Source organism: Pogona vitticeps, chromosome 3 (assembly GCF_051106095.1).
Source record: "Pogona vitticeps strain Pit_001003342236 chromosome 3, PviZW2.1, whole genome shotgun sequence".
In the NCBI taxonomy this organism is placed as follows: domain Eukaryota; kingdom Metazoa; phylum Chordata; class Lepidosauria; order Squamata; family Agamidae; genus Pogona; species Pogona vitticeps.
The window spans coordinates 249432588-249449749 of record NC_135785.1 but is presented as its reverse complement, the minus strand read 5'-3'; the positions used below and the strand labels follow the sequence as shown (position 1 = coordinate 249449749).

General features: G+C 41.5%; 1 protein-coding gene across 4 annotated transcripts in view; it reads left to right on the top strand.

Annotated features, from left to right (window-relative positions):
• CNTN5 (contactin 5) overlaps positions 1-17162 on the top strand; it is a 590502-nt gene that overhangs the window by 425289 nt on the left and 148051 nt on the right. For all 4 annotated transcript variants that reach the window (XM_078390096.1, XM_078390094.1, XM_078390095.1 and 1 more), the window contains exons 10-12: positions 3564-3700; positions 6786-6915; positions 9029-9179. In XM_078390096.1, the coding sequence (XP_078246222.1) occupies positions 3564-3700; positions 6786-6915; positions 9029-9179 (418 nt within the window). The remainder of the gene's footprint in view (positions 1-3563; positions 3701-6785; positions 6916-9028; positions 9180-17162) is intronic.

Genomic DNA, 17162 nt, shown 5'->3' with positions numbered 1-17162 from the left:
AATTTATGCCACTTAAGGCTGATGAAGGCTGTTGCTAAACTCAATACACCAGCAAGTTTGGAAAACTTAGCAGTGGCAAGAGGATTGGAAAAGATCAGTCTACATCCCATGGTGTCACAAAGAGTCAGGCACGACTAAACAACAACAACAACAAACCTCTCTCCCTGAGCTCCCTCGGGATCCCTTCTGCCTTGGGAAATTCTTTGAGAGCCTTTGGACATGCAGAGAAGGTTTTAAAATCAGAATATCATTGGCAGTAGTCTCACTGCCAGCTCGGGACTGCTGCCAGCGATCCAGTGGTGATTTGCCAGTTTTAAAATTTTTCCCTGCCCTATCCCCAGTTTTAAATTAGGAAATGTTAAAATTTTAACATTTTTCAATGAAATAAAATAAAGTGTAATGATGCTGGTTGTCCATTATTACCTCCTTCAGCATTATTTTTAGTAGAAAAGTGTGGCATAAATTAATACATACATTGGAAAATTGTGAAAAAAAATCTGCATACATTCATGATCAACTGCCACATTTTCTAGCACAAGACAAACCACACAATCCTGTGCAGGTCTACTCAGAGGTCCATCTGTGGAGTAAATTGAGCTTAGTTGGCCTAATTTGATTATGTCTGCCCTTTAAAATGTTGTAAATGTTTTTTTATGCACATGAATTTTAATGTGTTTTATTATATTATTTATTTGTATTTCATTATTTTTATTTCCTGTTCTATGAAATTGTATTTTGATTATGCTGTTTATGTTTTTTGTAAACTGCCCAGAGTGGTCCTCGGTCGGATGGGTGGTGTAAATCAAACAATCAATCAGTCAGTCAATCAATCAATCAATCAATCAATCAATTAATCAGTTAACCAGTTAATCAATCACCTTTGGTTTGATGGTGCATGCACCCATCTCCCTGTGTATAGGAGTCCAAACACCAGTAGGATTATGAGGTCTTCAGGTGCTGGTGGGAGTTCTAGATAATTGTTTCATTTCTCCAGATCTCCAGAGGGGAGGAAAATCTCATGGTGGGGAGTGGTAGAGGAGATAAAAGCTTTGCTTTGTGTGTGAACACACACATCCACACAGACCCAAATGATGCCAGGGCTCACTGGCTCAGCATAATGTTATTTCTGCGTGTGCTTTGTAGAGATGAGCACAAACTGGTTCATCCCAGTTCGTAAAAAACTCTCCCACCTCCTCTGGCTAAAACAGCCACTCACCAGGCCCAGCTTGCTTGTTTTTTTTTCCTACCTCCTCAACTGATCTTCCAGTCCTGGCAATAGCTCAGGATTCTCTGCCCACCAGGTTGATGGGTTGATCTCCCACTCAGACAGAAGGATGGGACAGAGGCGGCTGTGCTCTTGCTTGTGACTGGGAGATTAGCTGAGGAGGTGGAAAAAAATCAAGCTGGGCCCAGTGAGTGGCTCTTTGAGCCAGAGGAGGTGGGGAGCATCAGCATCTGTGCTGCCACCTTACGAACTGGGACAAACCGGGACAAACCGGTTCATGCCCATCTCTAGTGCTGTGCCTGTACCATGTTGAAGCCCCAGGTGCCAAGAACAAGAAGATTGGTGTGTGTGTGTGTGTGTGTGTGTGTGTGATTAGATTCGTTGTGCTGTATGAAGCAAGGCAAGAGGTGGATCTCCATTATCTCATGAGACTTCAACAGAAGAGACAGTTTCGGGTCCTGAAATCTCAGGGAATAGGATGCTGCTGACCTGGAAATCCTAAACATCAACTTGATTTATATTCTTTTTAGCTCCTGTGTCAGGCAGAACCGCTATTCCACTCTCACAGCTTCTCAAAACTTTGAGTGGTGACTGGTCAAATACCAAAAAGATTATAAGATTTATTTTTAAATTCAGTCCGCCACAAGAGCTGTTATTAAAGTGCATTATTGATTTTATTCTGTCCAAAGCAGATCCTTCAGTGCGCTAACTCTCAGCTGCTAACCATCCCTGCCATATATATTATTCTGCATCTCTTGATGTCAAGGCCACTGACACTTGATACTCTGCAAAGCCGTACAGAAGAGATTTAAAAGCTTTCCTCTGCAGCACTTTGGATTAATGAGTTAAGCCTTATTAATTTGAGAAGGATTTTTTTTTCCTTGGGAGTTGGGCATCTGTGGAATAGTTATTAAGGTCTCAATTTTGCAGCATTGTTTCTAAAACCTTATGCTAAGGAGGAGAATGGGATTCAGAGCTGGGACAAAAGACAGGGAAATACATGTTCAGACTATGAGAATATACACATAGATAATGGTTTGAAAATAGAAGGAAGTCCATTCGGTTTGGGTTCGGGCGGCAGCCTCAGTTGGACATAAGAAGAAAACAGCATTAGACGAATAGGTCAGGCTTTGACCTCCAGCCTCACACAGACCACCTTGCTTAGACTCAGCTATGGAATGTAAATCCCGACATTTCCCTATTTTGGAAAAAAAATCACCAAAAATTGCACATTTTTCCTCCTCATCCAAATAATGAGATATTTGCTGGTGCTATCAGCTCAAAACAAATTTGTGCAAATTGCCCAGTAAGCATAAAATTATAATAGCCACTGCTTTGTTGTATGGAGTTTTTACACTTTTTGGATGAGTTGCTGCACCGTTTTAAACAACCAGCTAGTGTTTCTGTTTAGTCTATGTGTATGTGTTTGTTCTTAAAGGAAAGGGGCATTAGTTATAAAAAGAGAAACTCACATGAATTAGGGAGACTCGGGTGATTTAAAAAGTAAGGGATTTAGCAAGTATTCTTCAAATGCCAAGCTCACCCACAAGGAGGGGCCCAGATGATTTTGCTCCTGTTTTAGATGAACCTCAGCTTCAGATTAACTGCAGCCATATTCTGTTGAACTTGGTTGTACTAACCTCAGTTGGATAACCATAGCCTATAGTTACACCAAACCATGGTTAATCTAAACCAGTAGGGCAAGGATGATAGCTTGCAACCACAGTCCATATGTGGTTTTCAAAGGCCTTTTGGGGAAGCTGTGCTACATATGCTCCAACTGGGGGGGGGGGGGAACTGGGGAAACCACTTGCCTTTCCCATAAAAAGGGGGAAACAGGGCCACACAAAGCCCCACGGGCCACAAGCAAGCAAGCAAACAAAACCACTAGAATTCCTGGTACTGGAAATACTTTTTGGAAAAGAATAATTGGGCTCAGCTATGCTTCCCCCCCCCCCCCCCATGGATCCTGGATGTATAAAATTATCCCCAAGACCCTCTGAAGTTCCATATTCCTGCAGTAGAGAAAGCTTCTGATTTACTTACTGCCGTGTTATTACTTGAAGGCATCTAAAGAGCTTCATCCACATTCTCAGCAAAGCAGACCCAGGGCAGCTTGACATTTTCATATAATGTCCAGTTACAGCTTGTGACTCAAATTTCACTCCTGATTAGCTGAAGTCAGTCCTGTTTAGCTGAAGCCTGCCATTCTTTCTCACCCCATTGTTCGCAAAATGGACATATTTTAAAATCTGCCACGGACATTTCCTCAATTAAATAAATGCTACATTTTCAGCAATATTCATCATTGTGATCTTCTTTTGTTGTTTATTGTCAGCATACCCACATTGGTCAGAGAAGCTGAATGATACGCAGTTAGACAGTGGGGATCAGCTTCGATGGGAATGTAAAGCAACCGGGAAGCCCAGGCCTACCTATCGTTGGCTTAAAAATGGAGGACCTCTCTGGCCAGGGGTAAGTAGATAGTCTTTTTATTTTACTTCCAGGCCCTCATTCTTAAACTAATTTGTCGCTCAGAACAACACAAAGAATTGTAACTGTAAGTCTCAGGGGCATCTACGTCTACTGGCTTTGCATATACTTGGGACTCGTTAATTGTCAGCTAAAGGTAATTGAATGTTGCTCTACCTTTTGCATGTGTAAAAGAGTAACAAGATTTCAGCCAATATATTATTTCACAGGAAGAGGAACATAGCCATAAATTAATACTGAATAGCCCAAATACTATTGCATACTTATACTGGCCGAAAGGAAAGGAAGTTACTTGCAGTGGCAAATTGCAGCTAATTAACGAGTCCCCACTTGGATACCATACTGTTGGCCAATTGAATGGTTTGACATATGACTCAGAATCTAAGTGGGCACTTCTGAATTAGCAGCAATTTACTGATGTGAGTTCTCTTCCTGCCATATGCAACAGGATTTTGTCCAAAATTATTTATAAAGCCCTTAATAGCTGATATATATTTAAAATCCATGATTTTCAAGTGGGATGAAGTATTGCTAATATGTCAAAGTATCTATTCCTTTAGCTCTTACTTAAATACACATTCTTCTGTTGAACACAATTTAATGCAGAAGTAGGGCTACGCTTGTTCGCTGTTGCTGCAGACAGCAGGACTAAAACTGACAGCCAGAAATTTCAGCAAATATCATCTACCATTGGGAGAAATATCCTAACAGTGCAAGTCATTTAGCAGTGGAACACACTGCTTGAGACAGTCCTCAGTTTCCCGTTGCTGGAGCTATTTAGACAGAGTTTGGATGACCGTCGGCCAGGCATTTTGTAGCCACATCCTGTATCACGGACCCTGCCTTCAGCAGAGGTTGAACTAGATGTTCACCAAAGTCCTTTGGAACTCTGTTTGATCGTTGCACAACAGGAGTTCTGCAGTAGCAGCTATGCACAGCAACATTAGTTAATTCCATCTGTTCCAGCCTTCTCCAATTTATAACCCACCAAAATCATTTCACACGCTACCAACGTTATGCTCAAAATTCTACAAGATAGGCTACACTGAGAACTCCCAGAAGTACAAGCTAGATTTCGAAGGGGCAGAGGAACTTGAGACCAAATTGCTAACATGTGCTGGATTATGGAGAAAGCCAGAGAGTTCCAGAAAAATATCTACTTCTGCTTCATTGACTATGCAAAAGCCTTTGTTTGACTGTGTGGACCACAACAAACTGTGGCTAGTTCTTAAAGAAATGGGAGTGACTGACCACATTATCTATTGCCTGAGAAATCTATATGTGGGACAGGAAGCAACAGTTAGAACTGGATATGGAACAACTGATTGGTTCAAAACTGGGAAAGGAGTACGACAAGACTGTATATTGTCTCCCTGCTTATTTAACCTATATGCAGAATACATCATGCAAAATGCTGGACTGGATGAATCCCAAGCTGGAATTGCCAGAAGAAATATCAACAACCTTAGATATGCAGATGATACCATTCTGATGGCAGAAAGTGAGGAGGAATTAAAGAATCTCTTAATGAGGGTGAAAGACAAGAGCACAAAAAAAAATTGTCTAAAGCTCAACATCAAAAAAATTAAGATCATGGCCACTGGTCCCATCACCTCCTGGCAAATAGAAGGGGAAGATAAGGAGGCAGTGTCAGATTTTATCTTCCTGGGCTCCATGATCACTGCAGATGGAGACAGCAGCCACAAAATTAAAAGATGCCTGCTTCTTGGGAGGAAAGCGATGACAAACCTCAACAGCATCTTAAAAAGCAGAGACATCACCTAGCCAACAAAAGTCTGTATAGTCCAAGCTATGGCATTTCCTGTAGCGATGTATGGAAGTGACAGCTGGACCATAAAGAAGCCTGACCACTGAAGAATCGATGCCTTTGAATTGTGGTGCTGGAGGAGACTTTTGAGAATCCCCTGGACTGCAAGGAGAACAAACCTAGCCATTCTGAAGGAAATCAACCCTGAGTGCTCACTGGAAGGACAGATGCTGAAGCTGAGGCTCCAATACTTTGGTCATCTCATGAGGAGAGAAGACTCCCTGGAAAAGACCCTGATGTTGGGAATGTGTGAAGGCAAGAGGAGAAGGGATGACAAAGGACGAGATGGTTGGACAGTGTCATCGAAGCGACCAACATGAATTTGACCAAACTCCAGGAGGCAGTGGAAGACAGGAGGGCCTGGCTTGCTCTGGTCCATGGGGTCACGAAGAATCAGACATGACTTAATGGCTAAACAAAAACAAAAACAGATTGTATCTTAAGTTCTTGACATTTCCCCTGCTTTTGTCACCCAAAGAGATTTAATGTGTTCCCTATGGACAGAATAATGGGCTATTTTTGAGATGGGTTACAAAATACAGTAGTCTGCTCTACCCACATCTTTATTCTCATTGTGGTGCACAGAACCAGGTTTTCATGGTTTCTCAGAACTGTACACTAGGGGTGGAAAATATTTCCATTGAACTAGACAAGCTCAAGAAGAGTAGCACCTCCAAAGACTTGTTCCTAGTGGAAATGCATACTATGTTACAACTTTAAAAGGCTTCTGGGATGCTTTGGAGAAATAAACTATGTGTGGGAACATGCACATACTTTGAAATGCAAATGTTAAAATGGATACCATTGAAAGAAAAGAAGAAAACCTAACAGTATGAAACAAGGAAAGGAAGAAATTCCAGAAAGGTTCAGGGAAAATGATAGATGACTGCATGATGTTCACATCATGCTATAGACAGAAGATGGCAATGAGTCAGTTGTGCAGAACTGTGTTATTTCACATTATTAGATATATTCTTATTACCCTTAGAATGAAAGCTGATAACTACAGCAACATCTGTTGTATGAATGAATATATACAGCACTTTAGCATTAACACAGGGTAAAGAACAGAACAATACAAAGAAAACATAATCTTTGCCTTCGTTAAACCAGATTTCATGCAGAGGAAGTTCATTAATGTTTTTTTCTTTTCCTTCTTTCACCTAAAGCTGAAAGCCCAACTCTTTTTTTTCCTGGTTTTGTTTGCTTTTGTAGAATTATTTTTCTATTCCATTACAGAGCAGGATTGAGATGGTTAATGGTGTACTGATGATCCACAGTGTCAATCAATCTGATGCTGGAATGTACCAGTGTGTAGCGGAAAACAAGCATGGAGCCATTTATACCAGTGCTGAGTTGAGGATTTTGGGTATGTATATAATTCAGTTCCATGGTTTCTCCTTCAAAATACACACTGGATATACTGTATATAGTGTGATATACCAGGAATTTCTCCAAAGCAGATCTCTGTGAAAGGCTGGTAGATGGTGGCATAACAAGTTTGGGAATTTTAGGCTGCTAGCATTAAGAGAATAGGTTGTTAGCCCTGAAGAACAAGGATAGAAGATCTGAGGTCACTTATGGTTGCAGAATTCACATGAAACTAGTTTTAGAGGGCAGGAATTCTACAACATTAGCACCAGAATATCTGTGAAGATTCTCCAAGTGAGGTTAGTTGCCACGACTCAGCTTCCAGATTAGCACCAGAAGTGTCATCACTTGAAAATTTTCCCCAAGTTTAAATATTTGCCCATTTTATTTTATTTCTTACAGACAAAAAATAAAAATATGAAAATTGTCCCAATGAATCTAATGTTTTAGCATAGGGATATTTTTTCCAGCCATCGGTTTTAACGAAAAAGAATACTCTGCACAGTTTTGGGGTGAACCATAACACCAAGAAGCAGTGTACTGTCAGCTTCACTCACTGGGGACCATAGGCTGTCCCCATCGAGGGGAGGGGTGCTGGAATTCTCAATGGATTCAAGAAATGCAAACAGAATACAGTATGTGACATCCAATCTGAATCCACCAACCTAGCCACACCGTTAATTCCACTGCTAACTCTCAGGAGACTGAAATGCCAAGGCATGTCAAAGAATATTCTAGGAATAACTCAGTGCTTTTCAATATATGGGTACACAAGTGAGAAACAGGCTTTCAGTTCAGCACAAATATAACTGAAATCTAAGGGATACAAAGCCAGATGTTCAGGAAATAAGCACTCAAAACCCTGCACCCAGTTGTTAACCTGTCAATTTCTTCAACATTTTAGCGAATCCCTATTTTGAAAATGAACTGAAGGGAAAATCTCCACCCATTTCTGTTCAGTTCTATACAAATAGTTTATTGTGTCTGAGTGTCAGAACAAATCAGATAAGTCAAATTTAGGAACTGTAGTTTCATCTCAGGCCTTTTGCATTAATCTGGACATTAAAAAGTGGATGCAATCAAAGATGGGTCTGCGTTTACCTCCATATGTACATGCATACTTGGTAGCTCACACATTCCACCCTGCTTTTATTATTCTTTCAGTGGTTTCTACTCTTTTTTTAAAAAGACTGGAGGCATGGATAGTTCAGTGAATTAGCTATCTGGCTGCAGAGCCAGAGGTTGGGTGTTCGATTCCCCACTGTGCCTCCTAGGGGAACAGCCAACCAGTATAGCCTCGGGCAAGCTGCACAGTTCCAGGATGCCCCAGAAGAAGAGGGCATGTTAACTACTTCTGAGTACTCTCTACCTAGAAATTCCTGTACATCAAAATTGATGTGATGACATGTAATTATTGCTATTAGGACTGTGCAGGTGTTTAAAACTCTATGTTTAAGCAAAGGAGAGGCATTCTATCGCCCTCTGCTGTTGCCCTCCAGAACTACATGCTGCACATGGAAATTTCTGCATGTACTTCATAACCCTGAAATCCAAGCTTCTTGATCATGTTCTTCATCATGTAAAAAGCAGCCACAAGTTTCAGAGGCTCTTCTACTCAGACTAAAACAACAGACAACTTCTAAGAAGAACAAATTTAATTTGGTGTCCACTTTCGTTGGCATAGCTCACTATTTCAGCTGTGTGGAATAAAATTTTCTCTAGAAATAGGTTATAATCGTAGGGGCGTGAAAGAATGAAATGCAAAACAGAAAATGACAATTATATTAATTAACACTGGTCATAAACTTTCAAAGGCTGGTTAGCTTAAGCACAATGGCAATAGCACATAGCGTAACATTATAACATTATATTTCCAGGACATTTATGCTAACCAGTTCTTTGAAAATTTATGACCAGTCTTAATTGATTTAATTGTCATTTTCTGTATTGCTTTTCGTTCTTTCCTATTGGCCGTAGGATTTTTCCTAAGGTTATTCATCCAAACCAAAAAGAAAGAAGGGAAGAAAGAAATGGATATTGTGAAATTTGTGAAATTATCCATGGAGGAGTTTAGTTAAACTGTTAATGGCGTGACATTTTTTTTCCTACAGCGTCTGCTCCAACTTTCCCCCCAAGTCAGCTGAAGAAAATAATCATTGTGACTAAGGGCCAGGAAGTTGCTGTCGAGTGCAAGCCGCAAGGTTCTCCCAAACCTACCATCACGTGGAAGAAAGGAGACAAAGCATTGCGAGAAAATAAAAGGTCAGATGTCAGTTTGTTAATGTTTGCCTTTGATGGCACATGTGCCTGCAGGAAAGAGATAGCAGACAAGCATGTTTGAGCGGCAGTGGCTGGCTTCAAATGTCAAATGCTTTAATGAGGAAATTGTGTGACGTTCCATTATTTTTATTATAGTTCCTAATGTATGTTGTATACTTTTACTTATCAGAGGCAGTCTTGGTTTTATGAAGGACAGCACAGTATGAATAGTGCATAGAACCTAATGAAATACTTTCCTCTTAAGGATTAACAATGCTGATGCAATATTTCTTAGTCTGAAGCTTTGACTCATATACACTAAGTGTGCTATTCAAAATGTTTACGTTAAGGGATCCACAGCAATCATTATCCTCCCATGTTTGTCTGACGAGATCAAAACTTTCCTTGTTTTCTTTGTTTGTCTTTCCCCACAATCCTAGCCTAAGCAACGGTGTAATGTTCCTTCCTCCTCTATTGTTTCATATCAACTCTTATTTATTTATTTATTTATTTATTTATTTATTTATTTATTTATTTATTTATTTATTTATTTATTTATTTATTTATTTATTTATTTATTTATTTATTTATTTATTTATTTAAATAATTCTACTCTGCCTTAAGAAGTACTCCAAACAAATTTCTTGCCAGTTGAAATTCTTTCTCTTTTACTGCTTCCTCCAAGGCAAGGCAGGGAAGCCAAATGCTGCCTCCAAATGGGCGCCCACCAGAGCAGTTGGGGTTTTGAACAGCAAATGCCTGTTTGGCCAGTAAACAAACATATGGTTTGTGCCCATCTCTAGTGCTGACCTTTTTTAAAAAAAAAGGCCATCTAGAGCCTGGCTTGGGATCAGCTGGCTCCTCTCTCCCTCCCAATCGTTCTGGAGCTCACGGTCAGCTCTCCACTCCTGGCAGAAGGAGGGAAGCTGAGTCTCCCTGACAGGCTCATGAGTGGATAGCCAGCTGTGAGTTCTGGAGTGATTGGATGGGAGAGCAGAGCTGCCCCTGCCTCCGGCCACATGAGTGTACAGTCTGGCCCCACTGGGCCAGAGCCAGTTCTGTGTGGGTATTCATATATGACTACCTGGCCCATGGGCCAGGGCATGGACTCACCTCCCTCCTAGAATGAGCTGGAATTTTTAGGATGCTTACATTACTGAAACAGTGACATCTACATTGGCTCAGGCATGTCATGAGAATTGCTGATGGTTGGATTTCAAAAGATCTCCTGTATGGAGAATTAGTGCAGGGAAATCACTCCAGAGGGAGACCACAGCTGTGATACAAGGATGTTTGCAAGCAGGATCTGAAGGCCTTAGGGATGGACCTCAGTAGATGGGGAACCTTGACGTCTAAGCATTCAGCCTGGAGGCAGGTGGTGCATCATGGCCTCTCCCATTTTGAAGGGACCCTTGTCTAGCAGGCCGAGGCCAAGAGGCAGTCCCGAAACCAGCAAAATCAGGGAGCTGGACGGGGTACAGATTGTATTTGTCTTCAGTGTGGAAGGGATTTTCACTCTTGAATTGGCCTCCTCAGCCACACTGGATGCTGTTCCAGGTCCTCCATACAGAGCCCATTACCATAGTCTCTTGAGACTAAAGGATGCCTAATTTAATGTAGTCTAATACAGTGGTCCCCAACGTTGGGCCTCCAGATGTTCTTGGACTACAACTCCCAGAAGCCTTCACCACCACCTCTGCTGGCCAGGATTTCTGGGAGTTGAAGTCCAAGAACATCTGGAGGCCCAAGGTTGAGGACCACCCCCATCTCTACTCTGAGCATTCGTGTGCTCTTAATGCAAAGAATTTGAGAGATAGCAAATCTGTTATGCCATGTGAAGTTAAGGCAGATTTAAGGTAGCCAGGAGCTACTGCGTATGATCAGTCATGTTGGATAGATTATCTTCCAAGGAAGTTTGCCAACCAACCCCACCTTTCTCACAGAGCAGCCCTTATAAGCTTCCACAGCATTCTTGGTTTCTCCAGACCACAGTGTGAACCACTGCTTTGAATCTGTTTTTGCTTCACAAAATGCAGATCGGGTTTAAGCCTAGTGAACTGAGTGTGTGTGTGTCTGTCATAGGCACACACTTAAAAAACAAAAACAGGTCTTTGTTCATTTTGTCCTCCAACTTCCTCTCTCCCCATCACAGACACAAATGGAAATATCTTCTCATTATTGTGCTTTCATTTCAGCTCATTATCACCATTACATGACCATTAATTATAGTTAAAATAAAATCACCTCACACCCCTCTGGCGAAGGAAAATCCTATTAAGGTTCTATTATTGCTTACTTTGCTCCATCTGCAAAAGAGAACGTGTTTTAATTGTCTGCTTTTAGCCAACAAAAATCTAATTTCAGGGGAATGGTGTCTTGTTTTTTTAAAAAAATGTAAATGGGCTTGGTTTGCTTTGTTAAGCCTTTCCTGAAAATGAATGACAGTATCAGGCTAAAATTGTGTACGTTTCAAGATTTGTGTTTTTTTTTTTAAAAAAATTATGGTCAATGGAAGTTCATTTCCAGCATTTAATTGTTTGGTCAGATTATCTTTGTGCCAATAAAAGCTGTTAGACTTTTCATTCCCCTATTCATTTCGCATTTCATCATACTAAACTGCCGGCTACATTTAAAATTGAGGTCAAGGTAGTGTAGTAGACTGTTGATTAATCATTGGCCCATTTGTTGCATCTCTAAGAGTCTTCACCAAAAACTCTGAAATTTTAGCCCAAAATCTATTCAATTTTACAGCATAGACAACAGCCTATTGTATGTGTGGTTGTCTTTTCAACTGAATTTTCACAAAGCACTCACTATCTCCTTGTGCTGTGGAAGGCCCCCTGCTGTCAATTTCTAGCACACTTAATTACAATCCCAGGATTGGGCACAGTGCCATTAGACTCTGTCTTTGCCAACAAGGGTTTCGCCCTCAGTCTTGTATTGTCTATTTGTGGTACTTCAAGAATAGATGAGTTCTTGAACATAACTGACAGAGAACATAGTCTGTGGGTATGTCTTATTTTATCCTACATGTGGAGTAAAGTAATAGAAAGTGAATGCAACAATATATTCGTGAAGGCTTTCACGGCCGGGATCTAATGGTTGTTGTGGGTTTTTCAGGCTCTTTGGCCGTGTTCTGAAGGTTGTTCTTCCTAACGTTTCGCCACTCTCTGTGGCCGGGATCTTCAGAGGATAGCAACAAGTTTGAGAATTAAGGATGCGGAGATGAGCCATAACCAGTAATTCCTAAAGCCTTCTCTCGGTCCATCCCAAAGTCCCTACAAATATAGGTGCACGTTTTTCTCCTCATGGTAGCCATAAAAGGCTTGAAAGGAGAAGAAATGTGCATCTAGACTTCCAGGTACTCACAGAGCAATCTCGTTAACTTACTGGACCTTGATGAAGCCAGTTGTCTTGACCTGTTCATACAGGCTGTGGATTGTTAACCCTCCCAACATCTTTCCTCCAGCAGGAAAGCAAATTGCATATCTTTGTGTGTGTGTGTGTGTGTGTGTGTGTGTGTGTGTGTGTGTGTGTCCTATAAAGAGCACAAAAGGTCCCTCCATAAAGTGAGTGTATTTGCCCTTTGTGACACACCTACACAACAAACATAGGGCTGCCTCATTGATGGGCAGCAAACACCATGATACAAACAGTGCTTCCAATTACTGAATCCAATGCTTCTAATTATTGAAATTCTATTCAGTGAGGCAGCAGCTATGGCACGTTAGCTGTGCAGAAATCAGGGATAGGAGACCAGCAACCTGACTCAGGTTGTTGTCTTTTTTCCCAATGTCTCGGACTCATCTCACAACTCAGAACCCACCCACTCCCTCCCTTTTTTATGGGGGGTGCTTATTTTTAACAGGAACTTGGACTTGAGACTTGGGACTAAAGACTCAGACTCAGACTTGGGACTCGGACCCAAAGACTTGCCAATATCTCTGGCAGACACTGCCCAAAATTGTTCCTGCAGCTGCATAAACTCTCAGTGAGAGCAACAGGAGATACCTTCTCTTACAGGTGAGGATCACTAAAAGGAAGATGTCTCACTCTCATGAATAGGAATGAGAAGAGCAATTGAAAGTGACAGGCAAATGCAAAAGATAAAAAGGCTCATAGCCTAGTCCATAGTTTTGTCTGTACAAGTTATGTCAGCAGCAGCAGATTGCTGATATTAATTAGTTCCAACTTTGATTTTGGGTTGTGCACAGCTCACATGCAATGAGAGGAGGTCAAACACAAACCAGTTTGAAAAATGAAACTCTTTAATTAGTGGCAATTGCTGTACCCGGTGCCATCACTTGCATTGCACTGGAGGAGTTGCAGAACAAGATGCTAACCAAGAAGCATCAGTAATGGAGTTAAAGGAAGAAATGAATGGCAGCCTGAAAAGCTGCCTTCTTTTTTCTCAGTGGTGCTCTGCCAACTGGTGAAAACTATTTCTCTTTCATAAGGTGACATCTTTCTTGCCTTTGTATTTTGCATTTAGTGTGCTTTTATTTGTGATTGGCTAGTGAATGATAAACGCAGGCTTAATTTTCAAGTGTGATGGTCAAGGCACATTTATCTGAGGCAATTCTATTCTGGAAGGAGGAAAACATTAATTTTAAGAACATGCAAGCCCCTTCAGGTCCCAGATTTGGGATAACACAGAACACAGAGACGGAGCAAGGTAGAGGCCCAGTTTTATGTAACAACAACCCTGCAAAACAACCTTCCATTTTTGCAGAATACAGTAGGATCCCCATACCCAAGGGGGATCGGTTCCAAGCCACCTCCAACAGATGCTGGAAAACACAGATTAGAGTGAACACTATTTTAATAGTGAACGTTATACATAGAGTGGTATGTGGCCCTCTCTAGTGGCCATTTCTTATAATGACATCATAGAAATCCATTTCTGTAGTGAACACTATCCATACCGTGTTTCCCCAAAAATAGGCCCTACCCTGAAAATAAGCCCTATACTATAATTTTTTTAAAATGATTTTAATATAAGCCCTACCCCAAAAATAAGCCCTAGTTAAGTGAAACTCCACCCTCCGCTAAGGACTCACTGGGATGCTCCAAGTCCTTGAGAGAGACTTAGAACTTCTTTTAACCTTCATCTTGTTCGGCTCCCTCTTTGGTGTCGCTGGCAGGGTCACTGCCATGTTGAAGCCGCTGCTGCCGCCACCCTCTACTCAACCGGGCTCACTGGCTTCAGGCCTTCACTGCCCTCCACACCTAGGCTGCTCCCCTCCATTGCTACCGTCGCAGCCACCAACACCACTGTCATTTCCCTCAGAATGAACCCAGTTCCTGTCAGCCCCAATGGGAGCCTCAGCCCGGGCACCATTGCTGGAGGAATGCAGGCCACCACCATGGCGCCTCCCGGCAGCGGAGGAGGCAGGGGCAGTGGAGACACCTCTGGAGGAAGTGGCACCAGGGATGTTTAGAGAATGGGAAGGAGAAGAGGAAGGGAGGGCTTGAGAAAGGGTTAAAAGGAGCCAAACATCCAGGGAACTGGAATGATGGGAGGCATTGAGGGAGGGGGGGAGGACAGGAAAGACAAGGCTCCCATGCTTGATTTCATGCGCGCTCCCACAGGTTGAAAAGAGGACTTGGCCAAGTGGGGAGAGAGAAAGAGAAAGGGAGTGTGTGGCTCTGATAAGTGGAGCTTGTGAGGTCTGCCACAGATTGGGAGTTTTAATTACCCTGTTTCCCTGAAAATAAGACCTAACCTGAAAATAAGCCCTGCTATGATTTTTCAGGATGCTCGTAATATAAGACCTACCCCAAAAATAAGGCCCAGTTAAATGAAACCCTGCCCTCCACTGTTGTGCAGCAACCAGAAGAAGATGACATGACTGTATTTGAATAAATATAGATAGTTGTACATGAAAAAAATAAAACATCCCCTGAAAATAAGCCCTAATGGGTTTTTGGAGCAAAAATTAATATAAGACACTGTCTTATTTTGGGGAAACACAGTACCACTATTGACTTTGTCTTCAAGAGAAATCTGTTCCAAAAATATGCCAGAATTTAAACATCTCAAAGCACACAACCAACCGATTCTCCAGTTTTCCACGTGGCGTTTTAGTGACTATAATGTAACAAAAAGGCAATTTTCAGAGAACACTTACATTAAAAGATGGGAAAAGATGTTTTATAACAGAATTAAAAAAGGGAAATATTCCAGTGAGAATTGTGTAGTTGCTGCTTTTCATTCCTATTCTTCCCCATACATAAATCATACTTTAATTTAGCTGTGTCAGTTCATAATGGGAACAAGAAATTTGGATATAAATTACAGAGAGAAAACAATGACAACTTTGACTTTGTCATCTAAATGAACTACAATAGCATCTCTTTCCAAATGATGCTGTTATATTAATTGGGCAGACTTCTCTAATGGTGGGATAGATTCCAGACCAGCTTTAGGAATGATAATATTTTGATCAGATCTTCTTCATTCAATTAGAGCACCACAGTTTCATTTTATGTTACAAGTTGCTCTTTCTAAGTGATATAGATAAACAAGAGCAGTGTGTAGGATTTACAGTGGTGCCTCACTAGACAATTATAATCCGTTCCACTGAAATCGCTGTTTAGCGAAATCATCATCTAGCAAAAAGCATTTCCCCATTGGAATGCATTGAAACCTGTTTCATGCGTTCCAATGGGAAAGAATTGTCGTTGTCTAGCAAAGATCGGCCATAGGAAAGCCGCTTTGTGAACCGCTGATCAGCTGTTTAAATTGCTGTCTTGCAAAGCTTAGGTCCCGAAAACACCCGTTTTGCGAGCACAGAGGGAGCTGTCAAAATCATTGTCTAGCGAAAATTGGTTTGCAAAGCAAGGACCAAATATTGTCCAGCGAAATTCCCCCGTAGGAATCACTTTTGCGATCGCAAAAAGTCAGTGTCTAGCGAAAAAACTGTCATGCAGGGTAACTGTCTAGGGAGGCACCACTGTATATGTCTAGTTGAATTGTTGGTGAAAGCCAACATTAGGACCCTCTCTAGTGCTACATGGAGAATGTAAATGTAACACTTTTAAGTTCTTTCGGGCTATTTCTTTACTTAGATATCTCTTGATGAACCTTGCAAACACAATTTCACAAATGGAGTCTCTTCTTATTTACTGTTGCATAACAGACAACATGAGCAATTAGAACAACATCCAAATGCTACCATTTGTGCACCCAAGTCCTGGGTGACAGCACCAACTCAGAAGTTGCTTGCAGAATTGCAAAGTTTGACTGTCCTTTTGAATTCAAATCCAGACCAAAATCCAAGTTATCTTCCCCAACTGGGTTGAAAATCCATAACTTAGAAGAATCTGCTCCACATGCAGAATCTTCAAAACTCTAGAATAAAATGTCAATTCAATGGCATATACATGGGTTCACTATGTGGATTCCTTCCTCCAACACACACATATATGAATTATACCTAGACCAAGTTGGCAAGGGCCTGAGCAGTCCCTTGGTAACTTAACAGCAGCTCCAGCCTCTTCAATTATCCTGCTATTCTCTTACCCACAGCCCCACTCTTTCTTAGTCTAACCCCTTTGGATTGAACCAATATTTCATAGAGGTTGCATGAAAAAAAGGTACTTTTTCAGAGCATAGCTGCCAGAATCCCCCACACAGCATGGACACTAGCTGCTCTCCAGAATTGTGAGCATGGTGAGTGAACCCACTTTAGTGCAGAGGCTCTGTGCTTTAATGTCACATTGGAAAAGACCCAGGACCTTGTGATGACCCCATCAGCATGGGATTTTGGGGTACTGCAAGGTTTCACAAACTTCCTGTACCCTGCAAGGGTTCTTTTCCAGCTGACCTTGTACAAGGTCCACCCAACTTGGGCTCAGCCTGTTCAGATATTAAAAGAAACATTCTACCAAAACAGTAGCCCCTCCTTCTCTCCTTCCCCCCTCCCATCATAAATTTATCCAGAACTACCTGAACCACCAGGTTAAATGAACAGCTATTAAGAT